Genomic DNA, 12,590 nt, shown 5'->3' on the forward strand with positions numbered 1-12,590 from the left:
AAATGCTTAAGTGGATACAGCTGTGCTGATAGTATTGGTGAACAGTGAAAAAATACTACACGGATCTAGTGAAGTGAAGGTCCACCCCAAAAAACATATCAAAGAGGAAGAGGGAGAGGCCGCGGAAAAGCACCACAAATCAAACCAGAAGAAGGAAGCGCAAACACGGCACAAAATATTGGCGCAAACCGCGTGGGAACCATGACAAGGAATATGCGGAAGAAATGGAATCATTAAATATGGATGACACCGATGACAATCAAGAACTACAGGTTATTAATCTATCCTCGAAAAACCTGAATGATGTTGAACTGAAATTACTTAAACGTGGCATGAACTTTTGTCCAACTAGTGGAATAAATATGGCGGAAACACGTGTGGATTTATATAAATATATCAGGAAGATTAAATTGGCAAAACTATTTGTGTACAAACCAGATATGGCCAAATGGAGAAGAACAATCCCACAGCCGACCATGCAAATACCACTATGGGATGCAGAACATTTTGTGAATTTAATGGAATTAAGTCAAGATCCACAACAAAGTGGAGGAGAAGTACAAGCATATTGTGTTCAACTTGGAGCCGGTATTTCCAATATGAAACCGAAATTTAAATTTTATCCGCAACTACCGCCAGGGAATAAAATAGACTTTTTCCACGAATGTGTAGTGAAAGACCTTTACCAACTCAAAATCCCTCACAAAAAAGACAATCTCTCGAGGGAAGAACGTCAAGTTCTTAATCAATTACAGAAAGACGACACTATTGAGATCAAAATAGCCGACAAGGGCGGTAATGTAATCATCCAGGACAAAGAAATATACATGCGTGAGGCACATTCTCAGCTGCGTAACAGGGAATATTATGAGAAGTTGAAAACAAATCCTTTACCGAAGCAAAAAGAAGAATTAGACCGAAAGTTGGACAATTGGTTCAAAAAAAATTTACTGGACAGTGATGAATACAAATACCTTCAAGCATCCCATCCCAAAATGGCAACTATATATTTCCTTCCCAAGATACACAAACACCCCACGAAACCACCAGGGAGGCCAATAATCTCGGCTAAAGGTGCATTGTTGGAGCCTATTGCTAATTATCTGGACAATTTCTTATTACCCTATGTAAAGGGTTTAACATCATATGTGAAAGATACGGGGGACCTATTGAGAAGATTGGAAGATACCCCCTGGCAATCCTCTTATAAACTTTTGGCAATGGATGTTATATCTTTGTACTCCAACATTCGGAATGAAATTGGCTTAGAAGCTTGTAAAACTTTTTTAATGGACAGAAATATCCAATTTGCTGAGCACAATAACATGCTTCTCGAAATGATCTTGATGTGCTTGGAACAAAATGTATTTATGTTCGGAAAAGAGATGTATCGAGAATCAAAAGGAACAGCGATGGGCTTTTCTTTTAGTCCATCCTATGCCTGCCTAACAATAGGACACTGGGAAAGGACTTGGGCATGGAGATGTGAAAATGATGTGGCGGTATCGAAAACCATAGCCTGGTTGAGATACATAGACGACCTGCTATTGATTTGGAACGGAACAGAGGAAGAATTTGCAAGATATTTTGAAGTACTAAACAACTCCAATTTTGGCTTAAAATTTACGTATATAATAAGTGAATCAAAAGTGATCTTTTTGGATACAGAAATTTTTATTCAAAATAACACAATACAAACAACCTTGCATCGCAAAAGCACTGCAACAAACGCAGTATTACACGCTCTAAGTTTTCATCAATCTAGTCTAATCCATAATATTCCATACGGTGAATTCTTAAGAATTTAAAGAATATGCTCAAAAGAAGAAGATTGGATTATCAAATAAAAACTGGCTAGTAAAAGATTTGAAAAACGTAAATACCATCCAGCCACAATCCAAACTGCTTTGAAACGATCCTCCAGCATCAAAAGAACAGATTTGTTAAAAGAAAAATCCAACCCAGAAAGTGATGATCAAAAGATCCAAATTCATAACAACCCACTCCACATCAAATGAACTATAACAAAAATCTTAAGGAAAAATTGGCATATTTTGCACATGGATCCAAAAACAGCTGAAATTGTGGGAGATCATCCAAACATAACGTATCGAAGGGCCAAGAACCTAAAAGACAAATTCATTTTCAGTCATTTCCAGGATCAGAAGAAACCAGAAGCCTGGTACAAACCCAAAGGTTTCTACAAATACTCTGGTTGCAAAGTTTGTTGTATCGCCAAAAATATCAAGGAAGTGGCCATGGCAAATAACATGACTTGGACAATTAATCAACTGATCAACTGCAAAACGCAATTTGTTATCTATGTTTTAGAGTGCCCGTGTTCGTTGAAATATATTGGCAGCACCAAAAAAGAACTAAAGATGCGCATTTTGGAACATGTACGTGCAACAATCAATAATGACAGAAGTAATGCAATGGCCAAACATATGGAGAGGGAACATAAAGGGAATTGGAAAGAACTAAAATTCTATGGAATTGAAAGTGTTGGAATAAATCAACGAGGAGGGGATCGTGAAAAAATAATGAGACAGAAAGAATCAAAACACATAATGAGCGTTCGCACCCTTAATCCTCATGGGCACAACCTGGATGAGGAACTACATTGCCATCTTTGAACTCAAAACTAATGAACTGAACATGAACTATCTCGCTCAATAACTTTTAACAACTTTTCACCTTTCATATGAAATAATTTAGTGCACAAATTTGTTTTGTTTACTTTATTTTTCCTCTTATTTAGACGCATAGGATAAATAGTAGAAATATGAACACCACATGGGAAGATGTGATATAATATAAACAAATCTAATGGGTTGTAATTAGGAATGTAAGCAGGTTTGCCCACTGGAGGGATAGATTTAAATTGAACTAAAAGTTTGAATTATGGCAATGACTCATTATCCCACTGGAGGGTATACATTTATCTTGTGATTCCCATGTAATAACTAATGGTGCAATGTTTACAATAGAAAATAATAACATGCTTTAAATGATTGGTTAAAAACTACATGTCCTATAATTCCTGTGCCTCTAACAGGAAGTGAAGTGTCGACATAGAGGATGTTTCTTTATTTAAATCTTGTAAAAAAATGTAGTGATGGTTTCCAGTGAGCAAGGTCTCCGTAGAGACCGAAACGCGTTAGGTGTTGCTGGCTTGCTGACAAATAAAATAAACCTAAAACCGATCTACCAACATTGGTGTATGGCTGTAATTGCAGAAAATATCCGGGAGTGCATGGAGACTCAACTCCCCTAACGGGGAAACTGGACTTGAAATTAATCGCGGCTTGGTTCTGCCGCGCTCCGTGTGCATCGCCATAGAGCGCCCGGTAGCCCGACCTGTGGACCAAACGGAAAGGAATATATATATATATATATATATATATATATATATAACTGTTAGAGTTAAGGAGCACCAATTGGTCTGGCAAAATGAGAAAATTCAAACACAACCTGACATTGGCCCAGAAGAAAGCAATGTATGATTTCGCCGCTGATGGAAGTATACTCATCAGACCAGCCGACAAGGGCGGCAACATTGTGATTCTCACTAAAGAACAATACATCAGTGAAGCCAAGAGACAATTAGGGTGTTTGAAAACATACAAATTGTCCTCCCGCATGGAATACAATCAGAGTATCAAAGGAATTTGGGATAAATTGAGTGAATGGAGGGATAGAGGACTTTTGGAATGGGAGGAGTATGGCTTCCTGAAGAAAGAAAACCCCATACTACCCATCCTTTACCTATCACCCAAAATCCACAAATGCCGCACAAATCCACCTGGAAGACCCATAATCACATCCAGGGAAAGTGTACTGGAGAATGTTTCCCGTTATGTCGATCATTTTCTAAGAGACTTTGTAGTCTTGTTACCTTCATATGTAAGGGACACCAAGGACTTTCTTGAAAAACTGATGAATCTCAAGTGGGATACTAACTATCTATTAATCACCATGGATGTTAATTCCCTCTATACTTCTATTGAACACCAACAAGGTATAGAAGCTTGTGCTAGGTTTCTTAAAAAGAGGAATATCTGTTTCTTAGATCACACTGCTTTGATCCTAGATATGATGTTGTACTGCCTAACCAACAATTTTTTCCTATTTAATGATGAAATATTTATTCAATTGCACAGAACTGCAATGGGTACATGTTTGGCCCCAAGTTTTGCTAATCTGTTTATGGGGGTATGGGAAAATGACTTACACAGTGACATCAACATGACAGAAGAACTTAGCAAGGGAATAGTTTGGCTATGCTATATAGACGACATTTTTGTCGTCTGAAAAGGCACCAAAGAAGAAGCATTAGACTTTGTCAGTAAACTCAATAACAATGCCAGAAACATCTCTCTCACATGTAATATCAGCGACAAGGAGGTAGATTACCTAGACACTAAAGTACAGATTCGGGACAACTGTATACAAACCTTGCTGTACCGAAAAAGCACGGCAGGGAACAGTCTGTTACATGGCCTGAGTAGCCACCCCGATAATCCTAAATGGAGCATTCCATATGGCGAGCTACTCAGAGCCAAAAGAAATTGTAGTTTAGATTCTGACTACATGCATGAAGAACTAACGATGTCCAAACGCTTTAAAGCAAGGGGGTACCCTAACTGGGTAATACAAAGAGCTATTGACAAAGTCAAGCTTATTTCTCGAGATTCCATGTTAAAAAGCCCTGATCTTCTAGAAACCACTGCAGAGAAAGAGACCGAGACACGAATTATCATGAATTACAATGGGAATGCTGATAGTATCCGTAAAATCATTGTGAAAAATTGGAATATTGTGAAGGGAGACCCCATCATAGGAGCTAGTCTACTTGAGAGACCCAGCATTACCTACAGATGAGGAAAAACTCTGCTCTGCTTGTACATAATGATATAAGCAATACCAGAGAGAAGAGGGGCATTGACCTATGTGGGTTTGACCCATGTGGCCACTGCAAGGCCTGTAATAACAGCCACATGAAAAAAGAATACTGGTGTCCTAGCTCCAATAAAATGGTAAAGATCAACCAATTCCTCACATGCACAACGACCTTTGTCGTCTATGTTCTCGTGCTTGGATAGTATCCCCATGAGTGTAAGAGGGGGTGATCGACTGCAGAAATTGAGGCGGTTCATGAAGAATTGGCTGTTCATCTAGGCTAGAGTATGATTCTGCAATTAACGTTTTTTCTACCTGGTTTCGTTTTGGTTCCTATATTGTGTGCATAAGTATTTGAGATTCTGATTAACTGTAATATGAAATTTGAATTGACTTGAACTAGTTAAGAATACATGTAATGAGGTACTATTGTGTGTTTAATTGATAACAGTTGAACAGTGAGCCCAACCAGGGCGTAAATATGACTATCATGTGAAATATATGCATGCAGTTTTTGCCCATTTTGGGCTGCATTTGCCCATACAGGGCGGTATATTGTGAAAATGAGGGACTATTAAGGTAGACCCCATTCTCATTATTGTATGCTTTTGAGACTTCTAATGTTTGCAATAATTATCGCGTCTCTCAGGCAGATTTGCACACCACAATATGGAGGTGTGTTGAAAGTTGTATCCACAAGTCTTCTTTCTATGTTCATGCTTGTATATATATGACGCATAAATAATACGAATGGCCGTGGCGCCAACTGTGACACAAATTGATGAAGGCTACATGCCGAAACACGTCTTTTGATGTGCTAAAGGTTTTCTAATAAATCTTTTTTGATAAACCACCCCCGTGAGTGCTGCATATCCGTTACAGGCGGAGTCCTGGAGGATGTTTGGAGCTTTGTATATGTGACGGGCACATCCCCGTCAAGCAGGCACCCGCTCGTGAGTGCGGCAGGTTGGTGTTACTGGAGCTGTGGGGGATATATATATATAAATATATATATATACACACACACACACACACACATATACCTGTCCACAGGCTTTAATAAAACATAGTGTAATAACACGAATAAGACTACAACAATAAACACGTAAATGCCTATTGGCTTTAACATACAGTTTTCACAATTAATAAGTCTAATCTACAGTCTTTGTCAAAGCTTTTAATGTCAAATAGATCAAGCCTATAGCCTCAATCCATAATCATCTCAATCATGCTGCATAAGCTTTCCACTAGATAAAAATTGCAAAGCAAGCACTCTTTTTCAGTGACAGCACACAACTTCTGCCCAATCAAATGACTTCCTTAAGAAAATCAACATGTGGTTTGATCGATATCCCCTCTCTCAGGAGTGCTTCTCAAGCTCTTTTTCTGTGGATCACATGAGGTCTGGAAACAACTGTGCTGTCAAACCATACCATACATGCACACAGCTTGGCGGCTTCATTGCCACATTCTATATCTCTATCTTAATAAACACCAACATTCGGTGCTTAATTTGAGCCAATGGTTGCCGACCGTGAGCCACTGGCATTTATTTTTGGGGGCTAGTACTTATTTTTCCGAACCACAGAGCAAGAGAGGGGAAAAACACAATTCAGAAAGACGAAGGAATAGAACATTTGAGTGGAGAAGTGTGGCTCACCGGTTAGAGGCGGCAGACCCAGAAGCAGAGGTCGGCCCGGGACCAGGGTTCAATTCCCGACACGGCAGGGTACGGAACCAATGTCAGCGGGCTCGATAAATCTCGCCTCGGTGCCTCTCTAACCATGGCTCCCACGCTGCAACTCTGGGCAATAGCTTGCTTAATCTCCACAACGGCCCCCTCGCTGCCGGGGATGCCTGGCTTCACCTTGGGGATGCCCAATAGGGACCATCTCACAGGGAAAGCCAGGACGGGTTCCCCAGCGGTACACAGCGCCAAGAAACCCCAGGGTGAACGTGCGCTCTACAAATTCATACTAACATAACATAACATCTGTAACAAAGGGAAAAAGCTGGATCCTGCAAGAGTGAGATAAAGGGGCAGAGAGTGTCTGGTAGTGGATTAAAGAGGACTGAGGAGGTTTTAAGACTATCAGACTTGGTTTTCAGCCAACTGACATTGATGTGCTACACGAGGACTCGAACCTGGTTTCCCAGTGCCAAAATCATCATCCCTGGAGTGACACTACATCCTCGTCACCACAAACTTGACAATTCTGTGGGGCTTACCTGCCAACATTATGTAGTCCCTGTACACAGGTAAGCGGAAAAGGCCGGATAGGACAGCGAAAGTTGGTTTTATCCCTGGAAAGATCTGAGGGAACCCCGTTGAGTCAGATGCAAAGCTGTAGAAGGCGCCGGCGCAGAGGATGCCGTGAGGGTGGCAGCCGAAGATGTAGTTTCTGTCCGGGCTCAGATCTGCCGTCTTTATGGTCTGAAGCAAAAAACAAGGACACTCAGAGAAATGGATCGTCAAAGCAGATACCGGTGCACCCCAGCCAGAGACCTGGTTGGTTGGTGGGCTTGTCAGAGTTCAAATGAATTTGAGTGTTGGATGTATATTTATTGGGTTATCAAAACAGTACTTTCATTCTGAAATTTGCCAGACTATTCCAAGCATCTCGATTATTACAAACCAGTCGTGGGCTTCTCTGTTGCAAGTCATTATCATTGGGCATGCTAGCCCAAGCTGGTCAATCGCCAAAGAACACTACAACTCCCAAAATGCACTGATTTCTTAAGTGAAAGCTCAAAAAGGTAAAGGTGGTATTCTGCGAGCAGGAGTGAGCTATCTACTGTGCTTCGTGCATGCATCACAAAGATAAATCCCTCGTGTCCCTCTAGAGACCCCTGTGAATATGCTGTTTTGATCTGTACAGTGTGTTGACGTAAACTGATCAATTTTCATAACGTGGTTGAACATTTTCTATTCTATATTCTGTAGAAATTGAAAGGAGGATTTCGATCAGTAAATGTGATAGGCATGTACAGTTTTCTGAACTACTGATAGGGTGGGCCTATCATCAGCTGTGTATATTTTAGTGAGCCTGTTACACTGTGTAAATAAACCGAGGTGGGCTGTCACTCCCAGGTATGGACTTGGGCATTCACTTGACATTTCGTGTGTATTAGGAAATATTCTGTCACTTCAGTGGGGATAACAGCGTCTTCTCTCTGTCTCTATCTTGAAAAGAGATGGGGGGATGAAGAAATGACCTACCTGTATTATCTCTCTCTCTCTTTCTGTGCTGTAATCCAGTTTTGTATTGTACACAGCTCACATAATTCTCTCAGTTCCCTTCTAGCCTCTTTCACCGCTTTTATATCTTGTGTCTCTCACTTCCTCTTATTTCTAGTGTTTTTATTTCCTGTGTGCTCTCACTTCCAGTACAGCTTTCATGTATCTTTCGTTTCCATTTTAGCTCAGGTGCCTCTCGTTATTCTGTAGCCTGTTTCTCACTTCCTCTGTAGCTCCAATGTCTCTCATATCCTGTGTGACTTTTCTATCACTTGTGATGTAGCTCTTATGTAGCTCTTATTTGCCCTTGTGCCCTAGTGCCTCTTTCTTATTATCTAGTTCTCCTCTCTCTTCCTTTGCTCCTGTAACATGTTTGTATCTCTCGGTTGTCTCTCACCTGGGGTAGAACACCTGTTTCTCTCCCTCTATAGTTTTTGTGGCTTTCACCTGCTTTACAACACCTTTGTCTTTCTCTTGCTGACTTACAGTGTTTTATGTCTAACTCTTGCACCCTTAGAACTTAGTAGCTGCTGCCTCCCTCTTTTTTCTGTAGTTCTTGTGGCCTTACCTGTTGCATAACTTCCTTTCTCTCTCTTGCTTAATGATAGTGTTCTTTTGTCTTACTTTTGCATCCTGGTCCATCTTGCTCATTAATGAGCAAGAGGGAGCAAGAGAATTTCTCTTTTCCTTCCTCTGTACTTCCTGAGCCTGTCACCTGCTATGTACATTTTGCTTATCTATTTCCTGATATATAACTCTTTTTAAGTTCAAAAAGACTTTATTAGTCAAAAATGCAAGGTATCAGTTAGCAGTACATGAGAATTGAGGGATAATGAAAAGAATGAGAGGGGAAAACAAAAGCTATCAGGAAAAGTGATACAATAAATTCAATGACATGAGCAAATCATGGGTAATAAGTCTAACAAGGGTAATACAACGGTAATACATGCAATCAGGTAGAAATATGCAAATAACAAATGATGAGGAGAAAAAGGAAATGCAAAGGGTATTCTGGGCGGTTTAGGAACTGATATATAACTCTTATGCCCCCTTACTTACTTTTAGAGTTCTTGGGTTTCCCCCTTGCACTCTAGTGCCCCTCGCTAACTATCTAGCACTTGTCTCCCACTTCTGCTGTACTTCTTGTGGCTCTCTCTTGCTGGGTAACTTCCCCGTCGCACTCTTGCCAACATAGAGTATGCTTGAGGCTAACCCTTTCATCCAAGTGCCCCTTGCGTACCAGCACTCTATCTACCTCTGAAGTTCTTGTGGCTCTATTCTTCTGTATCCCTTCCATGCCCCTCTCTTGCTAACTCATAGTGTTCTTATGTCTAGCACTTCGCCCTTGTACCTTTCGCTTACTGTGTAGCTCTGGTTTCTCTCTCTTCCTCTGTTGTTCATCTGCTGTATAATCCACGTCTCTCTTTTGCTAACAGTGTTCTTGTGTCTAACTTTTGCAACCTGGTGCCTCTCAAATGCTATCTAGCATTTTTCTGTCTCTTTCAATTATGTTATGCAGATTTGTAGAGAGCACTATCACCAAGGAGGGTATCCTGGTATAGAGTGTGTGTCTAGCCATACCGAGGGCCTAGAGGGACTATGCAAAAAGTTAGGTCTTCAGCTTCTTGCAGAACCAGTGGTCATTCCATGCTTTATGAGCATTGTGGGAGAAGGCTCGACCACTGCATCTGGTTTTCCATATGTGTTGGATGTATGTACGTAGGATTCCAGATAAGCAGAGGTGTCTGGAAGGTTTGTGAAAGCTGATGTGGTTGCTGAGCTATGCTGGGCCAGTGTTATGCAGTCCCTTGAAAGTGTGCAAGAGAAGTTTAAAATATTCTCGTTTGTGTATGGGGAGCCAGTGGAGCTCCTTCTCATGAGGTGTGATGTGAGAGCAGCGTGGGAGTTTGAGAGTGATTCCAGCCCCTGAGTTTTAATGGTCTGAAGCCTTGTGGTGAGCTTTTGTTGATCATGGCATAAAAGGTGTTCCCGTAGTCCAGCTTGCTTGTGATGAGGGCATGCATTAACCCTGGGTGGTGAACTCCGCTCTGTCCGCAAAATTTGCAGTTTTCTGCACTCCGCGGAGTTCACAGAGTTCCGAATAACTGAAGCGGAGCAGAGTTTTTTTCCTTGCTCATGGTCGTCAACGTCGAGGTGGCGAGCGCAAGTGGGGAAAATCCACCTCTAGCGATATTTTTCCTCATTCCCGATCGTTAACGTCAAGTTGGCGAGCGCGAGTGTAGGAAAGTAGGATCTGGTTTTATGGTTACCCCCACTTTTTGCCTGGTGCTAAGCTGTTATTGACTAGTCTGACTGGGATCCTTCTAATCAGGACCCCAGTCTATCGGCTTTCTCCCTTAAATTGTCATGTTCAGTACTTAGGTACACCCCAGATTGGATACTGGGGTACCCTAATAAGTCCGTAGTATATGGTACTAAGGTACCCAGGGCATAGGTGCCCCAGAGTTCCCCCATGGGCTGAAGAATGCATTATACCACCCATGGGAGACCATTCAAAATGGAACTACATGCCTGCCATTGCAGCCTGTGTAAGATGGTGCTAGCACCACTTACTAAAGATATAGATTTCCTATATCTAGAGTCACTGCACTTAAAACCTATACGTCACTCCTATAGCATGCCTTTGCAATCCTGAAGGCAGGGTGTTTAGTTCTAAGTGTGAGGGTGCCCCTGTATGAGCAGAACACCTCTACAGCCTATAGAGTCCATTCTCCCAGGTTGCAAGTGATGCAGCCATACGCTATATAGAGGGGCACCCGAAACTTACGCGATGACCATCTCGAAATGGACTGCAACGAATCCTATCATTTTTGGTATCAAATATGTTGAAATCATATTGGTGTGGGAGATATGATTCCAAGCACTAGAAGAGCCCTCTGTTAGGCTCTCAGCGTACCCTGTACCTGCCTTCTAGACCCGGAGAGCACATAATGGCTGCTGCCGACCGGAGACATGATTCTGCCCTCATGCTGCTGAGCCAAGCTCCAGCAGGGGACGGCAGAACAATAGGCACCCTGTCACAGGGAGGTGTGACCACCTCCCAGACAGGATTTAATGTATTGGTGCCAGGTGGGTGAGCTTGCCAGAACCAATCAGTCTGCATGAGGGGCAAATTTGGTGTCCGCATGCATAGTTTAGTTCAAACCAGCTCTGGAAGCCGTAGTCTCCTGCTCTGGCGCGAAACTGGACAAAGGACATGGGAGTAACCTACCCCCAGTCCAAGCCCACCCCTGGGAGGTTCCCCTGAAATGTACTGACCCTTTCCTTAGGGTACTTAAGGGCTTTCCTGTGGGTGGGTCCCTAGATTTATCGATTCAAATAAGACACCCCTGCTTCTACCATCTGGGCACCCTGGACTTCGCTGGACATTGTTCGGGCCCAAATTCATCTCCCTTCCAGTCTGCTGCATTTTCTGTACCTGTGCACCATACAGGAACCTTCCAAGGCCTGTGGGCATCAAAGATACCTAAGGAAACTCCCTTGAATTGAAGGAGTCACTCCCATGCATTCAAAGGCACTGCAACTAAGCTGACCTGTCTGCTGATCCTGAGCTCCTACAGACTTTGAAAGGCTCTACAACACATGTGGTGGTTCTCTATAGCTCTCGTGGACTGCACTCTCACCAAGTTTGAGGCCAGTGTCCCTCGTGGGAGCCACAGGAACGGAACCCCGGTGCACCATGCTGACTTCCAGTTACAAAAGCTTGTTGTCTTCCTTCCACCAACATATTCAAGCTCCAAGTAGCCCTAACCTCAAGCATCTTCGGTGACCAAAGTTTTTGTCCACATCGCATCGCTTGCACCGTGGCCTGCATCTTCTCGGGAGCTGCTCGAGGTACTCTTGCGACTCCAGTGCCTCCAGCCTGTGGTTCCTGTTGAGGGTCATCTTTGCTTATTTTGGGCTTCCCTGATTGCTCGGGGCCTGCCCTGACTCCCCTGCTTGTGGTGAGGCCTCTGGACCTTGCTGGTCCCAACATTGCACCTTTTTTACGGCATCTGTGTTGTTTGCATTTTCCAAAACTTGTTGGTGCTCCCGCTAGACACTGACCCCTAAGCACTTGACATCCGACATGGGACAGCTAGAGCATGGCTCCTGGGCTTCCTCGGGGTCACCTGGTCCTCACAGCTGCAAAATCAAGGTCCTTGTCAACTCTCCTGCAACTCCTGACATTGGTTGGCATTCGTCTTCCATATCTTCTGGCCACTACTGAGTGTCATAGACTCAGTCTACTCTGCTTACAGGTACTTCTCAACTAGAATCAACCTTCAGATTCCACCGGACACTTTATCCTTCTTCAGCAGCAGCTCTTTCCCAAAGTCCTCCATAGGGTTCGACAGCGGTTTCCGACAGCACTTCACACCTATGTACCGGCTGCCCTGGTGTAGGTACCATGGGAACGAGGGAATCTACAGGTGGGGTGGCTCTCCGA

General features: G+C 42.8%; 1 protein-coding gene across 3 annotated transcripts in view; it reads right to left on the bottom strand.

Moving 5' to 3' along the window:
• The window catches only part of LOC147678052 (diacylglycerol O-acyltransferase 2-like), a 151,585-nt gene that overhangs the window by 78,973 nt on the left and 60,022 nt on the right, over positions 1 to 12,590 (bottom strand). For all 3 annotated transcript variants that reach the window (XR_015302478.1, XM_086945946.1, XM_086945947.1), the window contains exon 5: positions 7,132 to 7,336. Coding sequence is in view for 2 of the 3 variants with exons in the window: in XM_086945946.1 (XP_086802072.1) it covers positions 7,132 to 7,336 (205 nt within the window). In the remaining variant the exon portion in view is untranslated. The remainder of the gene's footprint in view (positions 1 to 7,131; positions 7,337 to 12,590) is intronic.

This window comes from Lissotriton vulgaris, chromosome 12 (assembly GCF_964263255.1).
Source record: "Lissotriton vulgaris chromosome 12, aLisVul1.2, whole genome shotgun sequence".
Classification (NCBI taxonomy): domain Eukaryota; kingdom Metazoa; phylum Chordata; class Amphibia; order Caudata; family Salamandridae; genus Lissotriton; species Lissotriton vulgaris.